Raw genomic sequence first — 12,994 nt, forward strand, 5'->3', positions numbered from 1 at the left:
AGCAACCGACCACCAGCAGATCCCCCCGCAAAACGAACATGATTTCAAATCCCCTCCAGGGCAGAACAGTACCACTAACTCCACAGAATAGAGCACTCCAGACAATCTCTACAGCCGATCTACCCAATATACTCAAGAAGGAACTATTCTTCACACCTCCAAAATATTGACATCACATCATCACTGACGTCATCCCCTCACAGCTCTCTTATACTTAGTTACTTACCATCACCACCATCATTACACCCCAGCTCCTCCACCTCAACCATCTACACTCAGACAACAACATACATTATCTCTAATAACCCACTGCAATACCAATCCACAACCCCCAAACCAACCAAGCATGCAATCATCCCACCACCACCACCAACAACCCCCCCAACCTCCCAAACAAGCCGCCTACAACCAACCCACCAACCCCGTAACCCACACACCCTCCGAGCAACGCACTTCCCAATCCTCATCCCAGAATCCATCGCAATACGACCACCTCCCCCGGCACCGCGGCGACGCCCTATCCCCCATAACCCGCAACGCAGCCTCCCAGCCCTCCAACTCCAACACCAACCCTAACACCAGCAAACACCAAGAAGCCATGCGCAACGCCGCCTCCACCCTCGACACCGAATACGGAGTCGAGCAGCAGCCCGCAGAAGGGGACATCGCGCGGGCCGTGCAGGGCAAGTCGGCGGATGCGCGGGCGAGAGCACAAGCGGGGGCGCATGCGGGCGCGGTAGGCAGTGCTGAGGGGCCAGGGGCGCCGGGGTACGAGAAGGGCGAGATGGCGGATTTGGATCAGAAGAGGGAGATGCATGATAGGATGTTGGGGGATCGGGTGGGACAGAGTCCGGCGGAGCCGGAGGATGAGGTGAGGAGGAGGAAGTTGAGGCAGGATGAGGAGGTGGATGTGGTGGGGGCGGCGAGTAGGGGGTCTAAGGGGAGGGTTGTTTGATTGTGTTATTATTATTATTTAGTGTGGTTTTTTTGGTAGATTATAGGGAGGGAATATGATAGGGTAGGATGTATAGGTTAATGGTGTGGAATGGAATGGTATGTAATGGGGTATCAGAAATCGATCAATAGCTATTAGCGTACAGACATATGGGTAAGGTGTGGATTAACCATCAGCATCATCGCCCTCGCCGATAGACACCTTCTTCAGTGATAGATCTTGTTTCAGATCGTGGATGCGCTTGGCCAGTTTGCCCTTCAGAATGGCGTTCTGCATCTTCTCCCACTTCGCCGTCTCGGCCCGGATCAATGCCTCCAGTTCGGCAATTTCCTCGCGTTGCTGCTGCATCTGCCGCTGTTGCTCAAGTTGCTCATCGTCCAGCTCGTCTTCCGGTTCGTCACCATCGTCGGACCCGTCACTCTCGTCACCGGATGATTCTGGCGCTGGTGTGGACGGCTTCGTTGCCATCGGCGTGCCCGCTTGGTATACCCCAGCATCTGATGGTGGCTCGGCTCCAGGTGCCGCGGCCGCAGCGCCTGCCTCGCCTTCGTCGCCGGCAGCCAAGGCAGCCTCCATCTCGGCAGCCAGAGTGTCTTCAAAGTCATCGAACAGACCACCGTCTTCCATGCCTTCCTCCATCTCACCCTCGGCATCCTGCTCATCATCATATTCGTCTTCGTAGTCGTAATCTCCACTCTGGACCAGTCCCTCAGCCCGGTTCAATGCTGTCTTATCAACCAGCTCGTAGCGGATAGGTGCCACGGCAGCCTCATCCTGGGCGATCAGATCCTCGACGGCCTTCTCGACCTGCTCGATAGTCCGCGTGCTAATCCGTTCGCGGAAACGGCGCTTTCTCACCCATCGCAACGGTGGTGTGAGACCATGTGGGTATTGCAGTGTCTTGTCGTCTGGGTGTAGGATGTCCGAGGGGAGTGGGTAGTCCATGGCCTCTTGTTCATTGGCAACCGGGCCAAGGATCAGAAGCATCTGGCAGATATCCGCAGATTTGTACCACCCACGCCGGTCCCAACTCTTCATACCTTCGATGATACATGGCAAGTCCACCAGCGCTGCGGCGTATTGATGATCGCGGATCTTGAAGATGGCGCGTCGTCCCTCACGGGTGAGTGGTTTGAAAGAAATCTCCGAACGGTCGAACCGGCGTTCAGCAATGGCGCGTTGGAGATATTCGCAATCCTCTCCGGGCAGCATGCGCAAAATGAATTGTTCTTCGATCGAGGGGTCGATTTCCGTGTCGGATGCCTCCGAGTCGTAGCCAACACCCACTGGTCGGTTGGGGACCAGCCCCTTGTTCTTGATACGGAGCGACTGGACCCCAGGCTTCTTCGATGGGTTTAATTTCAGGCGTTTAGGTCCAGAGGGTTGGGCTGTCGCGACCGTGGTGGATGGTTCCTGCAACGCGGGTCCCTCTGCTGGGCGCTTCTTCGAAGTCTTCTTCTTTTTCTTGAGTTTGTCATCCTCGGGCGGCGCTTCTGGTGCCGGTCTACGGGCGATCTTGAGCGTGAGTTTGCGTTGAGGAGTCTCTGTTGGCGGAGGAGGTGCAGCAGGCTGTCTCTGGGGTGTTTCCTCGGGCGCCTTCTTTTTCCCGAAGGTGAGCTTGAGCGATGGACGGGGTGTGTCCGACATGGCGAGAGGTGACCACCAAGTCGGTGGAGATGCGATGTAGAAGTGAGCGAAATCAGGTCAAAGCAGAGATGGTAGGAGGCTGGCAGATGGATGGGGTGAAGTGAAGCTTGCTGTGTTACAGCGGAGACGAAGACTCGAGGGCGGAGCCAGAAGGCGGAAGACCCCGAAAAGGCAGTAAGAGGCCCATCCATTCAGCCATTGATCCTCTCTTTGCTTCCTATTCATCTCCTAACACTCGACCTCAACAATAGCGACGCAGTGAGCCGCTCATATTCTTAGCTATATAATCCTCGTCTGCGAGCTGGAAAGCTCTTCTTGACGTCTCTATCGTTGTTCTTCATCTACAACCCCTACGCCAACATGTCTGGCTCCAATCTACACAACGCTCTTCTCCGCCCGCCAATAATCCAGATCCTGCGCGCAGCAGGCTTCCATGCGACGCGACCGTCCGTTTTAGACACCCTCGCTGACCTTACCGCCCAATACATCATGATCCTTGCTTCATCTACGACTGCCCATGCTGCAAACGCTCATCCGCATGACCCTGTTCCGGTCCTCGAAGATATCTACCAAGCGCTGCAAGACGCAGGCGCGCTACGACCCCAGCTGCGAGAATGGGAGGAGGACTGGCAGGGAGAAGAAGATATGCGAGGTTTAGAAGGCTTTTTGTCGTGGTTCACTGGGCCGGCCAACCGGGAGATTCGACGAATTGCTGGATTTGTGCCCAGTGAAGGCGACATGGTCGATGCGGACGCTCTCGAGAAAGAAGACTTTTTGACGGCATTGAAGAAGAAACACAGCAAAACCGGCGAAGAGTCGAGATATGCGGGAACCGTGCTCGGAAAGAGCGCCGACGAGCATCCTATCATCATCGAGGGTGGCGCGCCCAGTCTCCAAGACTGGGGTTCACAGATGCGGTCGCGGGCGCCGTACATGGCTGACAGCGATTCGTCTGGTGTCAGTAGTGCGCCGAGCAACTTGTCCGATGGGGAAGGGATGGATGTGTGATGAGACAGCAGACAGGTCGTTCGAAAACAGACCACTTCACAATACACTGCAACAAGGCTGTCGGTCGTCTGCAGCCCGACAAGCCAGACTCAAGACGCCTAGCTGCAACACAACGCCTACACCGTATCTGGCATTGGGACAGCTGGCCGGCCCAGCTTGATCACAATGACCAGCAGATCGTCCACCAGCTTGGGAATATCAGCATATCACTTGCTATTACTACAGACGGGTTGTCACAATTTAGGGCCAGAGCAGGCTGGATTTATCATTATCCACCGAGTCAGAAAACAGCATCTACGCCTTGAAACATGTGCGAAGAAGGCAATCGGGACGAATGAGGGATGGAAAGCCATCTTGCAAGCGAAATCATGTATCTACAGCATAACAGCGTATAAGCCACATGAGTTAATGAGTTTGGCCGATAGGCCCGAATTGACCCCGACGTGCTTTTCCCGTAGGTTCCAATGCAAACGAGCTTCTTGGCTGCCGCGGAGATCTTCACCTCCTCCAACTCAACTCCAGCTCTCCCCTTCCTACTCCACTCCAGCTTCAACACCCCAATCACCACCACCATCACCATGGTCTACGCCTTCACACTGCCCTCCACCTCCCATCTTTCCTTCCAGACCTTCCTTACCTCCAGCACCCACCCTTCTCTCCCCCAAGCAGCCACCACCGCCCGCCATGCTCTCCGACAAGCTCTCAAAGCACACAAGCGTTTACCCCGCGGTCCGCAACAAGACGCCCACCTGCAGACTCTCCTCACCACCATAACCAGCTACCTCCCTTACCTCCTCGCTCTCTCCAACGGCCTCAGCAGCAAACCCGGCGACACATCTCCCACCGAAGAAATTGAAATTACCCTCCGCACCGAGATCACATCCGCCTGGCGCCCGACCCTCACCAACCCCACCACCACGCTCTCCCTCAAACAGCGGCCCACCACCACCCGCATCCAGGGACAGGGTCTCGACTTCGAAATAGCCTTTGTCCTCTCCACTCTCAGCTACGTGCTCAACTCCCTCGCTCGTATCGGCGTCACCCGCACCCTCTACGCATCCACGACCCCGACTCCCGAACAGCGCACCGCCGCCATCCAAACGGCCACCAAACACCTCCTCCAAGCCAGCGCCGTACACTCACTCCTCGCTTCCTCGCCCTCCTTCGCAACCGCAGCCCACTCCATCTGCAATAGCAACAAAAATGGAACCTCTACCCTCCCGGACCTCGACCCCGCCACGCAAGCGGCCCTCTCCTGTCTCGCCCTCGCGGAAGCTACCCTCCTCGCTGTGCTGAAGGACGATTCCTACGTCGCGGCCTGTATTCAGGCGCGCAATCCCAATGACAAGGACTGGATGGTCCGCGCGCCGGAGATCCCTAAGGTCCGCGCGCACCTCTTCGCGAGATTGTGTATCCGGGCTGCGGAGTACGCGGAGCAAGCTGCTGCGGGGCTGGGATCTGTCCGATCGGAGGGGCGGATGGGGATTGATGATGATCTGCTAGGGTATACACGGGTGCTGGGACGGGTTGCGCGGGCGAGAGCCTGCCGCTTCTTCGGGGTGGATGCGGAGTTGTCCGGGAAGATCGGGGAGGGGATTGCATGGTTGAGAGCAGCGAAGGGGGCATTGGGGGTTAGGGGAGCTGGGACAGGTGGAGCGGAAGCGAAGGAGACGAGTACGAAGAGCCGGACCGGGCTGTCGAGGCTGAAGCAGGGTTGGATGGAGCGGCGGGAGGAGAGACGGATGGAGAAGGATGCGGGCAGTCGGGATCGGACGGAGAAGGGCGAGCTAGGACCGGGGGATAATGCAGGTCGGGAGGAGGAGAGTCGAGTGATAGAGATGCTGGAGACGAAGTGGGTGCGAATGAATGATACGGTTGGTGATATCCACGTCATTGGTTTGGGATGATGTTGCTAACTGCTGAGCACAGATTAATACCCAGCTGATCCCACCCTCTACGGACCTGCTTGCAAACTTGCCCTCCGGTCGAGATATCCATTCCGCGCCAGCGCCGTACAAGATCCCCTCGCTGGATGAGGAGCAGCTGGTGCGCATGCGTGCGCCGCCGGCGGAGGACGACTTTGGACCGGGGAGTGATGTCGAGGATAGTGATGAAGAGGCGGCCAGTGTAGCGCGCGTGTATACGCCGGGAACAGTACCGGAGCGGAGTGACAGTGCCTATTATTGATTTTGAGTTTGTATACAAATACCATACATACCTTAAGGCTTACTCCATGCGCAGTACCAATCAGACAGCAACCCACTCACACCTAGCAACCCGTATAAACCATAACAGAGTTATACCCACCCATCTCAAAACATATTATACAATCACGACTTCCCACGACCCAACCCAAACCCGGACGAAGTCAAATATAAAAGTAGGAAAGAAAAAAACTACAATGCATATATTGTATATCACATAACATAACACAGAAACCAATTCAACCCATCCCATTCCCCAATCCAATGTCAACCCTCAAATCTAAGCAGACTTATTTCCCTCCCCAGCAAAGTAATTCTTCTCCTGGAACAAGTAACCCTTAATCTTGCGCTCGCCCAGCAACTCAAAGTACTTCTCTGTATCCCCATCCCCACATTAGCATATATTCATAAAAGGAAAGAAGAAAGATAGGTATAAACTCACCCCTCAAAACCCCACACTTCTCCAAATGATTCACACCCTCACGAGCATAACATTTGCCCAATTCCTCTCCGACCAGACGAGACATCATACTGCGGACCCATTGTTCACGGATAATGGCGTCGCGGGCGTTGTGGACAGCAACGTTGTCTTCGAAGTCGACGCCCTCGTAGGTAGGCGGCACCGTGGGCTTTTTGGCCAGGAAGGAGGCGGATTCCGGGGTGGGCATTTTGCAGATTTTCTTATGGTTTGAGACGGAGGTAGGATGGAGGGAGGTAGAGAGGTGAACAGTAGTAGTAGTAGTCCGGTTATTCGGAGGTCGAGTTGTATCAAGTTCGATTCCGGAGGTCGCGAGAGTTCCAATTGCGGTGGTTTGATTGGTTGGGGGGTGTGGGCGGTCGGATGTGCTGCGCTGGTCACGTGCTTTTATGGATTGTTAGTAAGCGGGTTGTGAGTGGGTGGTTGTGCACTGCAATTTACGGTTGTATACTTGTTTGTTAAGAGATTATAATTCAGTGAGAGTACAGTAAAAGGCCATAGATGAGCTACTAGGTCTAGATAACTATCGCTAACACCAAACGCCTCGCCAAGTACATCAAATCAGCAAACATCACACCCATCCGTACGCCGTCACAGGTCATTATTAGTCCGCATTTTACATGGTCATTGCTCAGACCAGTCATCATCTGCAGTAAACATCAAAGCAAAGCAAATGTCGTATCCAGCAACGACTATTCAACTTGCTGCTCCTCGCCAGGGAAAAGCTTCTCGTAAAGGCCGTTCAACTTGTCCTTCATCCGCTCCCACCATGTCAGGTTCAGCTGCTTGCTGATCTCACGGTACTGGTACATCTCGGCCCAGCAGTCGCGTCCATACTGGCACCCGGCCATGTTGACCAGGAAGTCTCTTTCATCTTCCTGGTAGTGAACATTCGGGTCATTCTCGTCTCCACATGCCCCCTGGGGGTACGAGTTGATATATCGCTGGGGAAGGAAGCCAACGTGGCTGCGAACCCACGGCTGTGTCGCATACAGATATTCCATCGCATCCTGCTCCTTGTGCTCCCACTCCATATGTTTCTGTTCATACATGACTGGGTCCCACCACGCGTCCAGCAGGCGGTCGGCCCAGAGGGAGCGCCGAATGAAGAAAGAGCCGAGGTTGAAGCCCCCACAGTCCTGCGACAATAGCATATGTACCGATGATGGATCCCCGTCTCCATTTGGCGAACGAGACACCTCGTCCAGGTAAGCGTCGTCCGGCGGATGGCTGATATTCAACGGGTTGTAGACATTGATGTCCCGGTAGATAATTTCATCCAAGCGATCGAATATATGGTCCTGTAACGAGTAAGAGTACTCCATGATCCAAGTGCTGAGGTCCAACCACCAAAACCTGCACATGTCAGTGACGATCATGGAAATGAATACGGCAGACATACCATTCAGCATCAGGGTGCTTTCGCATCGTCTCCCGGATAAGGTCCACCTTCTCCCAGCTCTCGCGCCATTCGTGGGAATACCGCTTCTTCGCCAACATGTTGACGGTTTCCAATTCGTAGCCCCATCGCTCAACATAATTCTTCTTGTTCCACACGCTATTGCGCTCGATCGCCCATTCGCGCGCTCCCTTCCACTCCATCACGCCACCCTCTATGTTAGATTCTAGTATGATCACGAACTTGCGCCCACCGCCTAGCGGAGAGCGCCGATACTTTTGAAGAAGAGCTGCAATTGATTAGCCACCGGTGGGCATCTTTCCACACGTATGCGATTCACTTACACGCTCCGAAAAATATATAGCCCAGCAAAAGAAAGATCAGCGCCACGAGCAAGCGCGATCGTCTGCGCCGCAGAACCGACCTGCCAAATCCCAAGCGCCAGCCCGTAGCTGGAGAGAGAGGCCGCCCCCGACCAAACTCATCCTTATCGACATAGCCATTCGGAGACCCTGAGCCTAAACGAAAGCGCGGCAAAGTGGCGGAGAGCTGGCGTCTTGAACGCGAGAAGAATCCGCTGTTTTTCGTCGAAAAGGACGGGTAGCCTCGTACCTCGTCGCTCTTCGCTTTGGCGGCGGCCCAGGAGATGCCGCTGGCACCTATAGGATTTGGCGACAGGAAGCCATTGTGAGGCGTCGTCGAGCCACTGGGCGAGGTGAGTCCAGGACTAGACCATCCTGCTCCCGCGGGGTGGGGAGAGGGTGATCGTGACAACGACATGAGCGGGGAGTCGGGACCGACAGGGATGCCGGCAGGAAGGGCAATGGCGGGCGAGCACAACGGCCCGCGGAGCAGCCACCGACGGGCGTGATTGGGGAGTTCGTGCTCGGCAGAGGGCCGCGGTGGAGGAGGTCAATGGGATATGTCTTTCTTTGAAACAGGCGCCCGCAACTTGGGAGGGGAAACAAGAGCGCAGCAGAAAGGAAAAGGATGAGGTTTTGGAGCGGAGGTGTAGGAGATACGTTAATGAAGTAACAGATCGCTATCGAACCAGAAAAATCAAAGAGAGCTAGAAATTAAAGTAAAATTACTCTTCGGTTCAGGAGTCACCAGCTCGAAACGACGGAAGAGGAATAGTATGACATGGTCGTTGATAAAAACTGGATCACCAAGTCGCCAAAAAAGGCCGAAACAATAATCCAGGAACAGAGGAACCCATCCGCGAACGGGTCTGTCCGCTTTCGTTTGGGGACTTTTTTTCTCTTTGAGGGCCACTTGTCAGGTTAACGGTACAGTTCCAAGGGCGCGCTAGGGGGTGCCCCGGAGAACTGGTTGAAGAATGGAAGGAATGGGAGGGATCCAAGGGTCAACAACCCCCATGAGGCAGCGATGAGGGCGCAACTCCCTCCTCTCCCCTACTCCCCTTATCATCAAGTAAGACATTCCGCGCGAGGACCATGGATAGAACCCGAGCCATGGCTATCAGGATGACCACCCAATGCGTCGGACATTGTCATCTCGTGTGTGTGTGAGAATGAGGTGCTCCGAGAGAGCATCATTCGTTGGTGGTGGGGAGGAAGGAGATTAAACTGCAAAAAGCAGATTAATTTAATTAAATCCTAGCAACAGCCCCGCCCCCTCGCTTGAGCTTCTCGCGCAGACGCCGAAACGAACGGTTGGAGCCTGGCAATTTGTTGAGAGGAGCTGCTCATTTCGAAGGTTACTTGCGAGTAAGTAGTGAGTTGGCCACCCTGGCTCGAGAGACGGTTGTCTCACATCCGTCAGACTTCCTAATGCGACAAAGAAGCATCTAGCGGTGGAACACTGTCAAGCTATGTTCCAGGTCGGAGAAGATGGAAGAACTGCTAGAAATCCGAGAGAAGCCAGACTAGCAGGAAGAAACTAATCTCCAAGATCCACATGGAAAAAGAGTGAGACCCACTCGGTCTTTCAACTTTAGCGGTCAGGGTCACATGTGGTGCTGGTGTTGCTTTGGCTTCCTTCGTGGCTTTTCGACGCATTGGGAAACATCATGAGTCGTGATCTGTGACAATATCCAAATAATGTGTTTCTTAAACCTGTTGGATCTGTCTGCTTCCGGCGTCGCTTATTCAATGTCAATAGATACCACCTTGCGAACCAGGGAACTGCCCTTCGTATCCTTGCCGAGAGGTACAGGCTTCACGGACCCAGTTGATTCCAGACCCTGAGGGTCGCTGCTAGTCTCTTCGCAGGTAGTTCCTAGATATTATACGAGCTACACTTTATCAACAAATGTATGTTGGGAATGCTAAAGGCCTGCTGTTTTTGGCTGTCAATTTGCAGCCACTGACGCAAACCCTTGTTTCCATACACAACTAGGCACTCAGTCACGTTTCCTAACCTTCAGCTTTACCGTTTTGCAGCATATTGCTCACCGCGCTGCTGTTTAACAAGGACACTGAAAATGACTATTTTTGAGGTTTTATTAGGAAGGGTGCTCTTTGAGAGACCACTAAGAATAGTCAATACAACACTGATCTTACGGACTTAGTCAAAGAATGAAGACATCCGATTGCATGGTGCCGTGATGCGGTCTTACTCTCAAAGATAATGAACATCCGTTAGAGTACTATGTTCAGCAACTGGCAACTTGGACGAGATAATTAACATCCAATAACTATTACTTTAAAGACGCTTTAGTCAACCTTAACCGGGTTAGGCCAAATAAGTGATAGATAAGTCACGCTATCTAAGAATTTTCTATCCTTTCCGGTGGATTCTCTTTATAGTAATTCGAAGCCGACAGATCCATTGTGTCTTCGCAAGATTTTGGATATATCAATCCCACTTTCCTTGACTTCATTCCCATCCGCAACGCAGTAGCGAGCAAAAGATGGCTTCCCGGTATTTTGTGCAAGGGATTGTTAAATATCTTCAAGAAAGTATTCTGAGTAGGATTTAGAGATAAACTTCTGATGAGATCGGGAAATAAATGAACTGCCAAATAGGTTGAGTATAGATGATCTTGTCATCGCCGCATGGCTATATGCCTGTAGCCACTACGACAGCGTGTGTTTACTTTGTGACTCACATAGCTACTTAGTAACCTAAACCAATTGTATAGACAAGGAGAGACCCATAACAGCACTACTAAATATAAATTTCGGCACAACTCGCCAATTCATTGAACTCAGTCTAATCTTGCAGCTTCACTACAAATCATTTGCTGGCCATCTTAGATATACATATTGGAAAATTAGATTAGCTTCCTCGCAATCCTCATACTGAGCCACATTGCATTACGTTTAAACTGCCCCTCGAATATCTATTCAACCTTTTTCTTGTTCTCAGCCCACATATATTCCTGCTGGGCCTTCAGAGTAATCGACGGAGTTGACGTGCCGACCGAGCAAATATCAAAGTAGTACATACAAACCACAAATCTGTAAGCGAATCCCACCTAAGCCCTCCTCCCCTCATCAATCTCCCTATCCATGGTACCTGTAGAAGAGTACATGCGCTCGCCAATCGCCCTTCGACGATTCATTTCCTCATTGAGTCTCAGCTGCATCTGCAGATCTTGTTGCTCGGCATTGCCTCTAGGAGCTGGGAAATGCTCTGGAAGCTCCATCTCACACTGCTCGTGAAGACACTGCACTTGGGCGGTGTTACAACCTTGCGAATAATAACGGTGTGAGATGGCTTCTTTCATCTGCTCGATCTGGGCGATGAAACACGAACATTGTGTATGGGTCCATCCTTGGGAGTACAAGAAGTCGTAGAGTTTCTTCTCGTAGGGTGTCAGGCTCGACGGGTCGATAGTGTGAGGCTCAGTTGCATCCGATATTGCGTTGAGAGCAATGGGGAGAGTTTGGCTAGTACCAGGCAGGGGAGTGTTTTCATTGGTGTCTGACATCGTTTAGCCGCTTTGTGAATTGTAGAGGTTGGACTGAAATAGGGTCCAAGTTGGATAGGCTGGCGGAATGATAATTGATGATCAAGACGATGTATAATAAATGGAGGTGGAGGTGGTGTTGCTTTTATCCGCTGAAAACATCCCTGCACTTTACCCTTGCACTAATTAGCAACAACGCTTACAGTAATTTACTGGTAGTATTTATACCATACGGAGTATAACCACTTGGATTTAGCAAAGTTATATTCAGAGGACTATGTGGTGTATTACCGAGTTACTCTGATTAATGTGCCTTAGCTACATCCTATTCCTCAGTCAAGTTCCCAGATTAGATGACTATTTCCTGCCCAAATCTAGGAACAAACAGTAACAGCAGTGAGGAGTGAGTGGCTGCAAGCATTATTCGTATGTGTGCACTAGTGATAGCAAAGTCAATTTCCATCAAAGAGTCATTTGAATAAAAAAAATTCAAGCATAGAATATACATACCCGGTGTGGATAACAGCTGGTACGGCGTAATACTCCATTTACACACAAGAAGCAATCCTGAAGAGTAGAAGAGCAAAACTAATCACCGTATTATGAGTTAGAACGCTTTTACGGTCACCGCTTCAGTCGCAACTTACACCGAACTGATAAGTCGGAATTTTGGCATCGCTCTCATCAGTACGAAGGTGAACAGCATTAGACTCTGCAACATCTGCCTCAGACGAGACACAATCCTGCGGCGCTTCTACTGCTGGTCTCGCGGATGCGATGACCGTGGCTGATAGAATGATGGACACATAAGATAGCTTCATTCTTAAATAGAGCTGTGGAAACTGGATGAAGGAGAATGAAACCTTTCGATCTTTCGGTGATAGATGTGATTGTTTGCGAAATAATTGTTGTCAGTCAGTTCATGCGGCCATGTCGTGTCCTTTTAATGGTGCCTCTGCGCAGATGACCGAGACTATCTATTCTCAACCTGTGATTGAACGTAGAATTCATCCTAGCAAGGCGCCACATCTCAGGAGATGAAACCACTGGTGTCAATCCTTGGTGTCTCTTCTATAGCTACATGGAACGTTACGCATGTAAAAGGTGGCTAGTGGGCTCACAGTGCTTCTGGCCAAATGCCTGCAACTAAAGCACTATTATAGTGCCACAAGGTAGCACAATGTCCGCACTCGTTACTGCAGTGAGCGTTGCATTCGTTGGTTAAAGCTTTGCCCGATAAGCAAAATGTACAGGTCTGTAGGTGCCAGGCCATGATCAGGATCAAACCTTGAGGATAGAAGCAATTATCCATGTAGTGTATGACTAGTACATACTTACTTGTCTCACCTCATAGCTATACAAAGATTTGACTCGTGTAACCTAGACGTCCAGTCAGGTACGTAATTGTAGCGCCGATATAGTACAT

At 51.9% G+C, this 12,994-nt stretch overlaps 7 protein-coding genes across 7 annotated transcripts; 3 read left to right on the forward strand and 4 right to left on the reverse strand.

The window, feature by feature from the left end:
* Window positions 1–346: 346 nt before the first annotated feature.
* Window positions 347–955, forward strand: AKAW2_60382S (uncharacterized protein; the record flags this gene model as incomplete). Its single annotated transcript, XM_041692502.1, has 1 exon — window positions 347–955. The coding sequence occupies one exon, from the start codon at window positions 347–349 to the stop codon at window positions 953–955; it is 609 nt and encodes a 202-aa protein (XP_041545880.1).
* A 165-nt stretch (window positions 956–1,120) lies between these two features.
* AKAW2_60383A (transcription initiation factor TFIID subunit 7 family protein) lies at window positions 1,121–2,602 on the reverse strand (the record flags this gene model as incomplete). Its single annotated transcript, XM_041692503.1, has 1 exon — window positions 1,121–2,602. One exon carries the CDS (start codon window positions 2,600–2,602, stop codon window positions 1,121–1,123), a length of 1,482 nt encoding a protein of 493 aa, XP_041545881.1.
* A 360-nt stretch (window positions 2,603–2,962) lies between these two features.
* On the forward strand, window positions 2,963–3,610 carry AKAW2_60384S (Bromodomain associated domain protein; the record flags this gene model as incomplete). The annotated part of the gene is made up of 1 exon (XM_041692504.1): window positions 2,963–3,610. One exon carries the CDS (start codon window positions 2,963–2,965, stop codon window positions 3,608–3,610), a length of 648 nt encoding a protein of 215 aa, XP_041545882.1.
* Window positions 3,611–4,074: 464 nt separating this feature from the next.
* On the forward strand, window positions 4,075–5,797 carry AKAW2_60385S (pH-signaling protein PalC; the record flags this gene model as incomplete). Its single annotated transcript, XM_041692505.1, has 2 exons — window positions 4,075–5,484; window positions 5,540–5,797. 2 exons carry the CDS (start codon window positions 4,075–4,077, stop codon window positions 5,795–5,797), a joined length of 1,668 nt encoding a protein of 555 aa, XP_041545883.1.
* Window positions 5,798–6,094: 297 nt separating this feature from the next.
* On the reverse strand, window positions 6,095–6,482 carry AKAW2_60386A (putative NADH-ubiquinone oxidoreductase 12 kda subunit; the record flags this gene model as incomplete). The annotated part of the gene is made up of 2 exons (XM_041692506.1): window positions 6,095–6,189; window positions 6,257–6,482. 2 exons carry the CDS (start codon window positions 6,480–6,482, stop codon window positions 6,095–6,097), a joined length of 321 nt encoding a protein of 106 aa, XP_041545884.1.
* Window positions 6,483–6,984: 502 nt separating this feature from the next.
* MNN10 (putative alpha-1,6-mannosyltransferase subunit) lies at window positions 6,985–8,471 on the reverse strand (the record flags this gene model as incomplete). Its single annotated transcript, XM_041692507.1, has 3 exons — window positions 6,985–7,648; window positions 7,695–7,980; window positions 8,036–8,471. 3 exons carry the CDS (start codon window positions 8,469–8,471, stop codon window positions 6,985–6,987), a joined length of 1,386 nt encoding a protein of 461 aa, XP_041545885.1.
* Window positions 8,472–11,133: 2,662 nt separating this feature from the next.
* AKAW2_60388A (uncharacterized protein) lies at window positions 11,134–11,589 on the reverse strand (the record flags this gene model as incomplete). Its single annotated transcript, XM_041692508.1, has 2 exons — window positions 11,134–11,348; window positions 11,415–11,589. The coding sequence occupies 2 exons, from the start codon at window positions 11,587–11,589 to the stop codon at window positions 11,134–11,136; spliced, it is 390 nt and encodes a 129-aa protein (XP_041545886.1).
* Window positions 11,590–12,994: the final 1,405 nt, after the last annotated feature.

This window comes from Aspergillus luchuensis, chromosome 6 (assembly GCF_016861625.1).
Source record: "Aspergillus luchuensis IFO 4308 DNA, chromosome 6, nearly complete sequence".
Lineage (NCBI taxonomy): Eukaryota > Fungi > Ascomycota > Eurotiomycetes > Eurotiales > Aspergillaceae > Aspergillus > Aspergillus luchuensis.